We start from the raw sequence: 15,180 nt of genomic DNA on the forward strand, positions 1-15,180 counted from the left end.
CTTAAAGGCCGGTCCGCGAAAATATTGTCGGACATAAAACGGTCCGTGGCGCAAAAAAGGTTGGGGACCGCTGACTTATAATGTATAATAAGGTAAAGACTCTAACATATTAGAAAGAAACTCCCAACAATCAGACAGTTCTTCATTAGCAGCACTTTGCAAAAGTGAAAGAAGAACTCCCTTTTGACAGGAAGGAGACCTCAATTTGTGCAATCTGTGTAGAATTACAGATTTTCATCATTTCAAAACCTTCAAAGGATGAATCACATCCATTGAATCACAATCTGAATGGTTGCTGCCTTTAAGTTTTGAGCGTACTTTTGCAGATTTCATGAAGGGCTGTTTTCCATTTTTACTGGAACAAGACTACTTAAAGAAAGGAGGCCAGTCTAACAGAGCACACATCTCATTGTGTAATTAGATGTAAACTAGCTCAAGGACAGCACTTTCTCCAGCCCCATTATCAACAGTAATGCTGTTTTTTATCGGACACTGCTGTGGTTGAATTTCCTCTTCTCTTCATGAAAACGTACACTCCCATTCAATGTGAATTAACCGGAAACAGCAGAGCTTCAGATTTACAAAGAGCATCTTACTACAACACAGTAATGAGTCAACAATCCGTTTGTTAGATGAGATGTTTAATAGGTTGGGTGGGACTTCTCTCAATGGAGTTCTTACTTTACACATTTTTCTATATTAACAATATATTTACACTTTTACAAATGTTTGTTCCACATAATCTGTAATGCATTTTAATAATGATTCATATCAGAGCAATCTAATCAAACTGTCTCAATGCATATTAAAAAGTTGAACATGAGAAGAAATATTTTGGTGTAGCAGCTTTCAGATTAAAGCGATGACTGAGCTGCTTATAGCAGGAGCCGGAGTACAACAGACACAAAATCAGTCTGTTTTCCTTCAGGTCTTCAGTGAGCTCCCCTTATCTTGTTTTCAAACATGAACTCTACAATTTCCAGCACACAGTAGAAGAGTCATGTTTTGTCACTATTTGAAATATTCTGTTTTAAATCAAAGAGCTGCCTGGATAGAGCATGCAGAATGCAGCATCTTGCCTGTAGTGAAATCACCAGAAAATGACCCATTCTATTATCATTTGGGTTCAACAGCTGCATCATATAGTTGCATTACGGAGCTACCAAGTTAAACACTGTTTAAGACCATTTTAGTTTTCTTGCAGTGCAGCATATTAACTTGTCATTGTGACATGCAGCTTGTCAGGTCAAAGCCCTACTATAGTGATTTTCTAAACACTTTGGACACCCACGGATAGAAATGCATGCCACTTCAATACCATGCTGCTCTCACAAAGCTATAATTTTTGCTACTGCAGAATCTCTGGATGCTTATCTTACAGTGAGAGTGGCTTCACAGGAACATGGTTTCCCATATCATGCCGTTAACTGGAGAAAAGCCAGGCAGATATTAAAGGCAGATTAAAGAAATACATCAGCATTTAATTTCTTGCTGTGAGCCAGATGAGATCATTACCACAGCCAAGAACCCCATAGATAGGCCTAACATTAAGATTGCAAATGGGAGAAGGAGGATCTATCAAAAAGACCCCTCTAAAACTCACTGACATATTACTTTGTTAACATTTAAACTCTCTAGGTGTAAAAATGTAAAGTCATTATGATACGGGGTCTAGAAGCAAAGTCTCTGACCACTGATACTAATCAGACAATGAATGAGTTTGACATTTTTAAGAATTGATGTTATCTAAATTAGCTTGCAGCCGTTTGTAGTCTTTATGCCAGCTGCAAGCTGGTTAGTTTAGGTTAGGTTGTAAATGGTTTGGCATATGGATTTATGTAACAATTTTTAAATCATGCTAAGCTAACTAACTAGGTTAGCTACTTGATTAGCTTAGCATAGGATATAAATCGAATTGTTATTTACTAGCAATCTTCTTTTTAGTCTTTTTAGTCTTAGGCTAACCAACAGCTTAGCTTGTAATTTCAAATGTATTGGTATTTACAGTCCATTTAAAATATTTTTGGTGAGCTAAGCTAACTAACAGTTACTGATTAGCTTAACTTAGCATATAGCCACTCTTCTAGTCTTGCTGACCACTTAAAGCTTTTTTACAGAGTGGTATAATGATCTCATCAGGCTCCTGTTAAAATATCTTACTGTTACTTTGAAATTAAAGCAAAACATTGAGGCATAAACACCTGATGATGCTTCATGTACATCCCTGCTATGAAATATTGTTCGGCGTGCCTTGAATATGAGAAGATAATATTATAGTCACATTTTCACTGCAGTCACATTAACTGGGATGCAAATCACATGGTACAAAACCTTCACAGCAGCACTTGGAAGGACATTTGATATATTTGTGCGTTACTGCTGTGAGATACTACAGACAAGTACCATAGCTACCATTATGCATTTATATTATGATATGTATCCAAACAACAGCAAAATGTGATTTGTTCATTAAAGCAGCCTTTGATGTCTTGTTCAGGCAAATCCCTGTAGCTGATTATACTAAGAGAACCTCCCTCTGGTAGCATATATTGACATTTTCTCTCTTCATTTATTAATGTTCACAGCTCCCTCCGTAACACACGTCACAGTGTATGAGAAAATACGTTATTGCACTCTCACCGACTCATCCAGAGATGTTGATGGAAGCTGTTAGCGAACAGAGATGTCTATGAAGCCCAAAGAAATAATGAATTATTATTCAAGATGTGCGACAGACTAATATGAGAATTTAAATTCAGGTCAAAGAAGCTAAACTGGCAATCGCAAGGCCTGGCACTGGAGAGATAGCGGGGGACACTTAAGTCACAAGTTTAATGAAGCGGTTCACAAAGGGGACGTCACTCTGATTCTGAGTGGATTGTAGATGCAGGAGGATGCTTTGGTGTGATTTATCCGAGTTCAGGCCCTCTTGATAATATGCACACATCTATCATGAAATCGAAAATCAGCTGCCTCTGAATCAAAATATGTGTCATGCTCATATCTCGAGGTTAAGGTTCAAGCTGTCAAGAAAGGCAGATAAAAATAAATAAATTCAGGCAGAGAGAGAATTCCTCTCGGGGGGATAAGCCTTTGAGTGCTACATCAGAAGCATTATTACTTGTGAAAATATAAGCACACTTCATTAGCTAAGGACTTCACTTATAAAACATTGCCTTGAGCATGCATAAAATGCAATGTTGGTGCTGGATGTTGTGGTGAGTGTTTTAGTAACTTAAGGAAATGGGAGAATTAAGAGAGCTTTTTGGAATACAATACCTAATGCATAGGCTGAGTGATGCACAGAGCAGAAGATGTTATTTGTCCATTGCTAATGATGACACATGGAAATCAAATATGTGCAGAAATTCTTAAATTATCCTTCTGTATTATTTGAGTTTTCCTATAAAGATTTCCATTTACAGTAATGTATCTATTCCTTTCCTGCAGACAGCCAGATGAAAAGATTGATTACTCTCATGTCTATACAGTTAATGGTGGTGGACAAAGTCTGTCTAATGGCTCAGTCACACTAGAGTAAAATATGATGGTGACTTACTTGCACCTGGGAAAAATTGGTTGTTGCCAGATGACTAGTTGTGGCAACCAACTGGTCACTCAGAGACTGAGCATCTAACACTTTCAGTCTCTGCAGTTACTCTCAGTTGCAAGACAATTGCACAGGTTGCCTGGTGGGAGGCAACCTGTCTCCAGAAAATCGGAGTCTGACTCAGAGTGACAGCAACTGCTCTCAGACAGGTTGACAAGGGTTTGAAAATATTATTGCCAACATGATGCAATCAATCTGAGTTTGTCTGTGCTGATGAGTGCAACTTGTCTGCCATGTCTCTTTGCATTAGTCATCTCAACTCAACTAGTTGCCAACTGGGTGGTTTCTGGTTATATTCCTTAGAAAAGCAAGGTTGATAAGCACCTACGTCACTTTACAGTTATACTGCTGTCCTATAGTAACTACATTACTAATTGTGGAGGAACTTCTCTTTCAAATCTACAAGATTCTGGTTGGACTCTGAGTGCAAGTAGTTAATGTGATTTTTCTGTATATGCAGATGGCAACAGATTTGCAAATTTTCACCAATTTATTTAATCATTGGATTACCACAACAGGTCGCATGTAGTTGCCAATTTGGACCCATTCAATAGCAAACTGATAGCAGAGTTGCTCTTATTGCCTGAAGACAGCAACTGCAAATGATCACAGACTCAGTTCCGTCTTTGAAGCAACTGTTTCAAAGGCAACAAGATCGCAGGTTTATAGCACAGTTAAAATAATTTTGGTCATTTATGGTCTCCAATCACTTTTCCCCTAATAATCTAGTAACTCCCAGCTTGTGTTCTGTGTCAAAAACCAAAGAGTAAAATCAACACCTTGGTTTTAATGACTCCCTTTATCAGGAAGGAAGTCACTACCCTTAGTTAGAAAGTAGTTTCACAAATATTGACCTACAAAGACAATAAATGTCATTTTTGCAGTTCTGTTTGTGAATATATTACACAAACATGACATAATGCATTAATTATTTAAATAAAATGTGTTTAAAAGGAGATTTGGTTATCTTGACACTGAGCCAGGCCAGCTACCCTTTGATTTCCAGTCAGACTAAATTATGCCAGATGAGGCTTCATAAAGTATGTCTCTAAAGACATGTTAGTGGTATCAATCTTCTCATGTAACTCTCAAAAAGAAATCAAACAGATGCATTTCCCAAAATATCTAACAACCTTTTTATTTATCTTCCTTTTTATATTTTCCATTAGCTCAGAAGCTGTTGTGCTATTGTTGACTTTCCAAAAAGTAATGTAAAGCTAGTATAATTTTTGCTTCTTCTTTGTGGACAGAGATGATTTCAGACTTAGCCATCCATTATTTTGTCTCTACTAGCCAGACTTTGGATGTGCTCTGGTTTGACTGTCTGAAAGCCAACATCTCCTCTGATTTTAGGAAAGGGCTAAACAAGGCTGCACCACAGCTGAACCAGCAGGGTTTTACATCCTGCAGGGCTACAAACAGCAACCTGTAAAACAGATATTGATTTCAATAAAGCAATCTTTTTTTAAGTATGTTGATTAATAATTTCACTTTAGGCTAAACAGGTGAAACTGAATTTTGTTATATGACTGGAAGAAAACAACTATTTCTACTTGCTCTTTAACAAGTGGAATAATAACTTTTCCAGGTGTGCCCAGATTAAAGAAGAAAACACTTTAAATTCAACTGCTGTTTCAGATTTTACTGCTCTTTGGCTCTGAAGTCAGAGAAGATGTCTGCCAAAACAGACCACAAGCCACAGCCAGCTGGTAGAGACAGGTCACATTATTCATCTTTTTTGGCAACCGTGTTCTGTTGTCCATCCTGCGGCGAAACCCTCTGCAGTACCAACAAACCAGAGAAGGTCAGAGAGATCCCAACCCACCACAATGTTATCTGGGCTTCCCCAAAGATCAGCTGGCCCAGGAAAGCCTGCAAACAAAAAAACATCATGCCTGTTTTTAGAAACAAATTGCCAATAAAGGTGCCCTAATGGCCAATATCCCTGCTGAGCTTAACAATGAAGAGCCATAAATCACAGTGACAAGTTATTTCTGAATACAGTCTAGCCTATTTTCTAAAATAAATCAGGTTACATAAGAAGGAAGGACGTTAAGGTCAACGTGAAAATATTTTCACCCTCTACTGTCTGATGTAAAGGATTTCACTCAGAGGACATGAAGTAAGAGCTATAAGAGACAGATCGTCACTTACGGAAGATATGAAGTTGGAGGCAGTGGTGGTCACAGTGGTTCGGGTGGAGGACGAGGAATACCTGAGTGCTTTGGCAAGGAAGGTCCACATCACAGCATTGCAGGTGAAAAGCAGGCCGCCACACAGCAGCCTCAGAGGGATATGAAGCTGAAAGACGAGAGAAGAAACTTATTAAAGATGCTCTTGACAAATTTTTCTCCCCCACTGAAGGGAGGAAGTATCTAATCTGCACAGTTTTTTTGTTTGTGTGTTTCTCTGTTTGTTAGTGGTCTAGTGTCCACAGTTTTCAAGATATCATTTTCAAAATTAATGTGATGGTATATACTCATAACTGATTTCATTTTTGTGAAAATTGGGTCAAGGTCACACCAAATGTGAAATTAAAATTTTATATTACCCACAATTTCTTTTTGATCATCTTTAAATATCACAACAATGTACTAGGTATTGGGCAGCATGGATACCTAGTTTGGCTAACATTTGACTTTCACCTTCATGGTTAGCACCCACTAACCTTGTAAAAAAAATTTCAAGCAACCACATCGAGTAATGTGCTATATGAAAGGCGACGGAGAGAGCTGCACAACACACTTTTTCCAATACAAAGTCCAACAACGTCACATTGATGCCATAACGGGTTGATGTCATCATATTGGAATAAAAACGTCATAAAACATCAAAGTTCTTTGTACAGCCCATGCCCTTCGGGGGAAGTTGCACTCTCTGAGAGCTCCAACAATGAGAGAGACCCCTAGCTCTTTCCCGACAGTGGGAAAGAAAAACTCCCTTTTAACAGAAAGAAACGTCCAGCAGTATCATGCTCATAGAGGGGCCAGTGGCCAAAGGTAGTCACTTAGTTCTAACATTTACTTTCCAAAGCTTCACAGTGCATTGTGGCAAATCTCGTGGTGCAAAGTAACAGCCTTTACATATGCTTTGCATCCACCTGCAATCCTAATTTGCAATTCTGTCAATTCATTTGTGCCTTAAATCACGTATCGGGGTCGCTGCTTTCCACGTTTCTACAGTTTAAGGCTTCAGACAGCCGCCTGCAGATGTTTCTGACATCACTGTGTGACGTATGTAGGCAGCTTGAAGGTCATTCACAGAAAAACTTGACATCCTCACCATCAGATACCAGCCGTTCAGCTTATTATCTACACGCAGAGATAATTTTTACGCTTATAGAATAAAACAACGCCTAAATACAAGTAACTGTAGTGGTGTGCTTCGGGGGCGCGGGTACGCCACGAGCGCGCCGCTGCCTGCGCGGGCTCCCCCAGTGTGATGCCGCAGATGGTGCTGATGCTGAGGGAGGCGGTAAGGAGAGGCGGGCGGGGATAACCCCCCTAACTTCCCTCGTGAGAAATCACCCCGCTCGCAGGCGAGCATTATTATTCACCCTCACTGTGTTAATAATTAAAGCGAGTTTAACTGCGGCAATGCCTCACCCGGTCACAGGCGGTAGTTTCGTCCGCCTGTCTGAATTTCCGCTGTTCTCCCCATGTCCGGAGTCCGGTTTCACAGACACCCTTCAGGTAGTCGGCTCCCAGCGACAGTTTGGCCGAGGACGACGCCACGGCCCCGAGGAAACCCGCCAGCAGTGCATAGAAAACTCCCGGGAACATGGTAGTGGTGATGATGGTGATGATAGGCGAGGGACATTATTTTCTAATCCATCTTTTTACATGTCTGCTGCTGAAGCTGGTCGGCGCTGAGCTGCGTGCATGCTTGTATGACTGTCACTGAGCACGTTTTCCTGCACTTTCCATCGACAGCCGTCCGGTGGCAGTCACACAACTCATGGCCGTGGCTCTCCGAGGCATTCTGGGAATTGCAGTTCCGTAATATTAGTTCCGATATTTTAGTTTCGTATTATCTATTTTTTATATTTATATCATTTTGACTCTTAGTTTTTAAGTCAGTCTAGCTTCAGTTAGTTTCCATGGTGTTTTTTTTTAGTTAATTTATTATTATTATTATTTTCAGAGTTGGTTTTAGTCTTTTTAATTGTTATTTAACATGTTGTATATTATAGAGGCAAGATTTCGGACAATCAGTAAAGGAATTACAACAAAAACACAACTTTTTGGAAGCAGTGGACTCTCAGTCTTGTAGGGATGCAAAGTCTCCATAAACATGTTCATTTAAATCCCCATCAGGCAAGTTGTAATACCATTTTTTATACCAAACCAACAAATATTTAAAGTAAGGCTATTTCCTTTATATTATTTTTCATTTTATTTTAGTTAAGAGAAGTGACAATTACAGGTAAAGTCACACTTTTGTATAAATCACATAATATATCCCACATTAGTGAATACATGCCTTAAGTTTTTTATTAAAACATTGTGAGGTTAAGAAGAGTTTGAACTGAAGTCCCTTCACATTATTTTGTACTATAAATCCTGGGTGGAGCAGAGGGCAGTCAATACTAATGTAATGTTCTTGAGTGTGGGTGGAGAGCACTGACTCCACTTGATCCAGGGACAAACCTTGGTTTGCTTTTAGCATACTGATGAGCTGCAGTATAAAGGTTCATTACATTAACCCACACAGGGTATAAGTTAAGTGAGTGAGAGGCGTATGAATGTGTGTTGGTCACTTATGGTCCTTCGGTGGTCCTTATAGAGAGAGGACCCTGTAAGAGAGGTGGAACCAGAGCAAGACTAAATGAGTCTCCTAATTAGAGGCAGAAAATTGAGCAACAGCTCAGATCCATGGGTCTGTAATGAGAGTATTAATCAGAGTGTTGTAATAGAGACAAGAGTCATCAGACAGATGTCCGTCTCTTCATCGGACTCTGCAGCTGAACATCTGGTTGTAGATGGATGAGAGACCATTCAGTCAGCATTGCATTTGGCTATTAATTTGGCTTTTCATGTGGAGCAGCATGAATCAGTGCTTCATACACCAGTGTAGTGAACCCAGCATAGCGCACACTGCCTGGCCTTTATAGTAAAACACAAGACTGTGCATGGGAAATAGAAAGAACACAAACAGAGATGCATAAACTCGCCGTAATTACTTTACTTTCAAATGTAGGTGAATACATTTGAACGTGTGATGTCTGCTCTTACAACTGATTGACTTATTGCAAAGAAGGGAGACATGACCTTTTCAAAAAAGAAAAAAAAAAGTCAAAATTTGAACAAATACTGATCTTTTGGTAAAATGGTACAACAGATTGACACTGTTATTCAAAAATTGATTATATCAGTGAAGATAATTCAGGTTGCCTTGGAACTGTTCGCAGCCGAGTGTGAAGTGGTGGGAATGAGAATCAGCACCTCCAAATCTGAGGCCATGGTCCTCAGCCGGAAAAGGGTGGAGTGCCCACTCCGGGTCAGGGACAAGTTCCTGCCCCAAATGGAGGAGTTTAAGTATCTCGGGGTCTTGTTCACAAGTGATGGGAGAAGGGAGCAGGACCTCGACAGACGGGTTGGTGCAGCGGCTGCAGTAATGCGGACGCTGTACCGGTCTGTTGTGGTGAAGAGAGAGCTGAGTGTAAAAGCGAAGCTCTCAATTTACCGGTCGATCTATGCCTCTACCCTCACCTATGGTCACGAGCTGTGGGTATTGACTGAAAGAACGAGATCGCGAATACAAGCGGCGGAAATGAGCTTCCTCCGAAGGGTGGCTGGCCTCTCCCTTAGAGATAGGGTGAGAAGTTCAGCCATCCGGGAGGGGCTCAGAGTAGAGCAGTTGCTCCTCCACATCGAAAGGAGCCAGTTGAGGTGGTTCAGGCACCTGACAAGGATGCCTCCTGGGTGAGGTTTTCCGGGCATGTCCCACCGGGAGGAGGCCCTGGGGGAGACCCAGGACAGGCTGGAGAGATTATATCTCTCGGCTGGCCTGGGAACGCCTTGGTATCCCGCGGACAAGCTGGAGGAGGTGGCTGGGGAGAGGGAGGTCTGGGCTTCTCTGCTTGGGCTGCTGCCACCGCGACCCGGCCCCGGATAAGCGGAAGGAAATGGATGGATGGATGGAGATAATTCAGGTTACTGAAGCAACCAGCTTATTTTTGTAGTTCTGGTTGATTTCTACGTTTCTTATGTATTTTAAAAAGTTTTCTCAACAAAAAAGTTTGATTTATTTATATAAAATAATTTTAAGATGCACTTTAAGTGGTCTAACCATGAGAAATTATATAAAAATACTCGAAGTAGTTTTAGTCTAAGGCAGAGGTGGAGGTTTCTTCTGCTAAGCCAGCATGGTTTAGTCTAAATTTAACATCAACACTTTAATTTGTCTGATATAATAATTAAATGAAGCAACCAGCTTATTTATGTGGAAAAATATCTTAAATTACTGTGATTAAAGTTTACCAAACACAGTGTTAACTACAGGGAGGCAAAAAGAAAATGTCACCTAGCTTATATTTAGACTTAAAACTGTTAGGATGCCTGGGTCGTCGACCCAGGGTTTTTGAGTTTATGATATTATTTATACTGTCTAGTTTATCATTATTACAGCTATTTTAGCTGATTTAAGGCTCCTTTGACAACGTATTTGAAGCTCTCATACAAGAGAGTTAAGAAAAAACTGTAACAAATAAATAAATAAGTCAATAAAACAATAATATACTTATAATAAATGTCTGTCTATAATATAGACAGACATTTACAAGCATGTTTTTAGATTGTTGGAGAAATCAGAATCAGAATACTTTATTCATCCCGAGGGAAATTAGGGGTTACAGCAGGCAGCACGCTAATGGCGCATGCGCACTCACAAAGGAACCTTCTGACCAACTTTACACAAACATCACATTGGGCAGACATGTCAGAAGGTAGGCTGATAGGAAAAAAACAACGAAAATACACTACATGAGGTAAGAGGAGGAGAAAAAAAAACTCCACTCAGACTGAGCTCCTAGTGGGAGAACAGTTTGATAAAAGAAAAAACACCTCAGCACAAAAGCACATGACTATCAATACACCATAGAAACACAAGACAAGCAACAGGGCGGGTAAAGGGTAAGAGAGAGCCGGCGTAGACAGCGCATCCGGTCCTGCAGCATCTGTGCTGGTCCAGTTGACTGCTATCATCCCCGGTAGGGCACAAGCATCGAAGGCGTTGGAAAGGGAGGGGGATGAGTGAGTGCTTATCAGTGTAAGTGTGTGTGTGTGCGTGTCCATAGTTTAGCTGAGACAGTGTCCTTCGGCCTATCAGGCTAAGTAAACAGTCCTCCAGCCAATCCAGGTGTCCTTCATGGGGCGGGAAGAATAGTCATCACACAGTCGTTATCAGGGAGTTGTTTTGGTGGGCTCCAGCCTTGGGCCTGCAGCTGGAGCCGTGGTGTCCAAATGTTGAATATTGTTGATTTCTCCTTTGTGAGCAGCTCGAATTCTAGCACTCCGAGGCTGGTCTCTCGATCTCCCGTTGAAGAGCTGCGAGCCTCCCCATGATGGTATCAAACTTCTGTTCCGTGGTGTTGTCAGTCTTTTGATTCTGAGACCTCACAACTGCAGTGATCCGTTCCGCGATGTTTTCCAACTGTCGCTCAAGGGTCTCATTTTGAGCAGGCCTCTCTCTGATGTTTCCCCTCATACGCTCAATGGTGTTGTTTTGAGCCAGAGAACATGCAAACATCCACACCGAAAGGAATCAGCCAGCAGATTCAAACCCAGATCCCCTTTGGAGTGAGGTGATAGTGCTAAACGCTGCACCAATGTGCCACCACTTCTGAATGTGTATGTGTGTAAACACACATTAACAGTGATGAAGTGGTAAGTCATGACAGTAAATCAGCAACCACAAATAGCAGGATTTTAAAGTAGTGAAGCAGGTAAACGTCACTCAGTCTTCGTTAATCTAATTTAAACCTGCGTCTTTCCATCTGTAACATACTGAAATGGTTATTTGGCAAAAGATTTAGCATATCACCTGGTATTTCCTAAGAAATTATGTGTTACCCTCGTCATACTCAGCTCAGTTCTGGACAGGTTTGGGGTGGCCTACTTTGCTAAGACCAAGTCTACTATTGCCATTGTTTATAAATCCGGAAAATTACATCATTACTTGGCACAACTTCCCCAACCACATCTTTACTGGCCAGCAGAGGTCTCTAGTGTTCTGCAGAAATATAGACATCGACTACAAACCTGCTGTGGATGTAAATCATTGACTTGCTGCCTGCATGCTGTTGATTCAGGTAACAATTAGGTTGAAATACAACCTATTTTCACTGTTTATGCTTTGATAAGTTGTTTCCACATCTGCCCATTGCTTTTCCATCTTGACATTTGGAAGTAATAACATTTTGATTATTCCATAAAGAAGTTATTATGACAGCATTGCTGCTGTCAGTGCCTTTGTATGTTAGCTTACAAGAATTTAGCTAAGAAGCAAATCATAGAGTTCTCAAAGGAAATTAGAGTCACAAAACATGGGCAGTAATAAAACCTGAAGCTCATAACAGTGCAGGTTGTTTGTGTGTGTAGTTTGCATGCAGTATGTGTGTGTGTTTTCCTGTTGCCCATGGAAGAGGAAATTAAAGTGGTGAGCAATGACAAGGCAGAAGACAAGTAAGGTGTCCTCTGCATTGATTTCAGTGAAACAAGCTTCAGAGGAACCATTGTCCTCACTCCATCACATTTAGACTTTTGACACAGTCATCCTTTTGGCTTAGAAGCAAAAATCTTCTCATACTGAGTTTCCAGCCTGAAGCCCCTCTGACAAACACAAGTGTCAAGTTAGACCACTAATTGGGGTCCTTCTGCTTCTGTTCAAATGAGGGATAATTGAGCCCACAGAGAGCCTTAGTGACAGTTTTGCTTAAGGTCTGCCGCTGCTGTCTAGTATCTTTGTCCGCCTTTTATGCTTTCGGTCCTCCAGGGTGATCTAATAATGAAAAAATATGTATCTCTTCAAACTGTAGGGTTCATTAGTGTAATGGCTTTAACTCTGACATTTAACTCTGGCAAACGATTGATGACTAAAATAGATTATAATGAAATTTGATAAGCAAAAAGTCTTTGAAGTGTCTTTTTTTTATTACCTTTCTATTTTGAATAATTTTTCATGGAAACTAGGGATTTTTATATATGATGTGCAAATAGTTTAACTTCATGATGGAGAAAATGAATTCACAGCTGCAGCTTGCGTTTTCAGTACTGACTAAAGGACTAAAGTGGTCCTAAGGTGCTGGCATTTTTTGATATGTGAAATCTTGCACTGTTGCCAGCCAGATACTTTCCAGATGGTATTACATGGTGGATCAAAAATCTTTCAGGTCCTGTCCATGTGAAATATTTGTGAATCCCTTGAGCCAAAGGGCCCAACTTTCACTCTGTAGGAAAACTCCATTATTGATTTGTGTGGCAATTTTCAGTTTCACTACAGCCTGGAGAGTTGTTTGTCACTGGCCAGTCAGTAAATCAGTCACTTCCGTTCACAAAAATATGCTAAAGAACAGAACAATCATATGGAATTTCTCTGCCAACTGACTGGGGAATACACATTTTTCCCTAGTGACAGGTGGTTGCCAGGGGATCACTGAACAGTTTGTAAGTCAATTTTGCAATTATTATAATACTATTTTTTTCCTTGCAATTGTTGGTTGCCAGATGGTTGGGGAGCAGTCTTTAGGTGCTTTATTCACTTGACTCTACATTTCACCATTTGGTCACACGTCCAAAATGGCGGATTTGTTAATGTCACATGGTTAGTGGTCATGTGTCTGCAAACCTGTTTGTTTTCTTGGGGGGTTTTTAACCAGTGGAGTTGCCCCCTGCTGGCAGTTAGAAATAATGCTGGTTTGTGGCATTTACTTATGCACCTTTGTAACTGAAGAGACTTCCTTAAACCTGCAGTAGATTCAGTTTTCATAGACAAAAGCTATATCTATCTTTTATATGCCCTCTACTGCATTAACAGCAATGAATTAACGAGCTTTAAATTAGTTGCGATAAGGTTATCAGAAGGTTATTTCATCAATTTCACTTAAAATATGTTATGTACGGACCTGGATTTTTGATATTATGAAGGCCATCTCTGATACATTTGTGTTAATTTCCTGGTCTTAATTGTCTTCATTCTTGTACAAGTATTGGTATTAAAAAGAATCATACAAAGTGCTGCCTCCATATTTAGCATCACGCAGGCTTATTTCTAAGCCTCCTAATGAATATGCATGGCTTCATCTTACACCTGTGCATGGAAAGAGGCAGTAGGGAGAGAGATACAGTGAAATATTCGGTCAAAGGCAGAGATCCAATAAAATCCCTCTCCTTTGCTTTTAGCTTCTCTTTCCTGTTTCTGTCTGACTTACACACACAAATACACACACAGTCGAATAAACATAGTCAGCTGACCTTGTCAGCATACAGGGTCAATAGCTCCCCTCTAGTTCATTAAGTAGTTAGTGGCGAGGTTGTGAATAATGCAGGCTGGTGTGCAAACATATGCAATCTTTTGGCAAGCTGAGCACTGCTGCATGCCACTTATATAGGCTGTACTCAGTTATACATCTCACTCACAAATTAAATAAAGAGAAAAATGTTTTGACTCAAGATGACATGATGTCATAATTTTAAGATTACGGTAGAGTAAAACCAAAGTAAGAGCTGTCAGAAACAATAAGGTTTTTTTACATATCAGATAAGAGAGACATTTTATGGAGCCATCTTGGTGGGTAGCAAAGTTTGCACTAAACAGATAAAATGCTCCATAAACAAACTGGCTCAAAATTATCTCAGTTCTCATGGTTGCCAGAAACAATTAGATGATGTAAAATGCTAATCTAATCCAACTTTTCGTTGAACATGCAGTGTCGGCTGAGCAAACGAAGGTTACTGTGTCTGTCTATTTCTATGTTATTACATGGCTTTGATTTGAACTCTGAATCTGCTAGGAGCAAAATGCTGAGGGACATGCAGATTATGAGTGTGAATAGGTGCACAAAGTGATTGGCAGTGTAACATTATGTAGAAGTACCAGGAACAGGGACAGCCAAGCTCACAGATCTAAATAATAATACGATCACTGATGTAATACATCAGTTATTCAAATTCTGACAGCCATCTCTAAATTGAGCCTTGTTATTCATTAGTTTTCCCTGTAACCTTTCAAAATGTGCACAGACTGAACAACAATCTTTTTTTTTTACATCTACAGTGGGGCAAAAAAGTATTTAGTCAGCCACCGATTGTGCAAGTTCCCCCACCTAAAATGATGACAGAGGTCAGTAATTTGCACCAGAGGTACACTTCAACTGTGAGAGACAGAATGTGAAAAAAACAAATCCATGAATCCACATGGTAGGATTTGTAAAGAATTTATTCGTAAATCAGGGTGGAAAATAAGTATTTGGTCAATAACAAAAATACAACTCAATACTTTGTAACATAACCTTTGTTGGAAATAACAGAGGTCAAACGTTTACTATAGGTCTTTACCAGGTTTGCACACAC

At 40.1% G+C, this 15,180-nt stretch overlaps 1 protein-coding gene across 1 annotated transcript; it reads right to left on the reverse strand.

Moving 5' to 3' along the window:
- Positions 1-620: 620 nt before the first annotated feature.
- tmem42b (transmembrane protein 42b) lies at positions 621-7,549 on the reverse strand. Its single transcript, XM_085446397.1, has 3 exons — positions 7,216-7,549; positions 5,765-5,911; positions 621-5,482 (listed from the first exon to the last, which is right to left on the reverse strand). Exons 1-3 carry the CDS (start codon positions 7,390-7,392, stop codon positions 5,336-5,338), a joined length of 471 nt encoding a protein of 156 aa, XP_085302523.1. The 5' UTR covers positions 7,393-7,549; the 3' UTR covers positions 621-5,335.
- Positions 7,550-15,180: the final 7,631 nt, after the last annotated feature.

Source organism: Copadichromis virginalis, linkage group LG22, assembly GCF_057382275.1.
Source record: "Copadichromis virginalis isolate Kocher_CV1m ecotype Utaka linkage group LG22, C_Virginalis_male_GT1.1, whole genome shotgun sequence".
Taxonomy (NCBI): Eukaryota; Metazoa; Chordata; class Actinopteri; order Cichliformes; family Cichlidae; genus Copadichromis; species Copadichromis virginalis.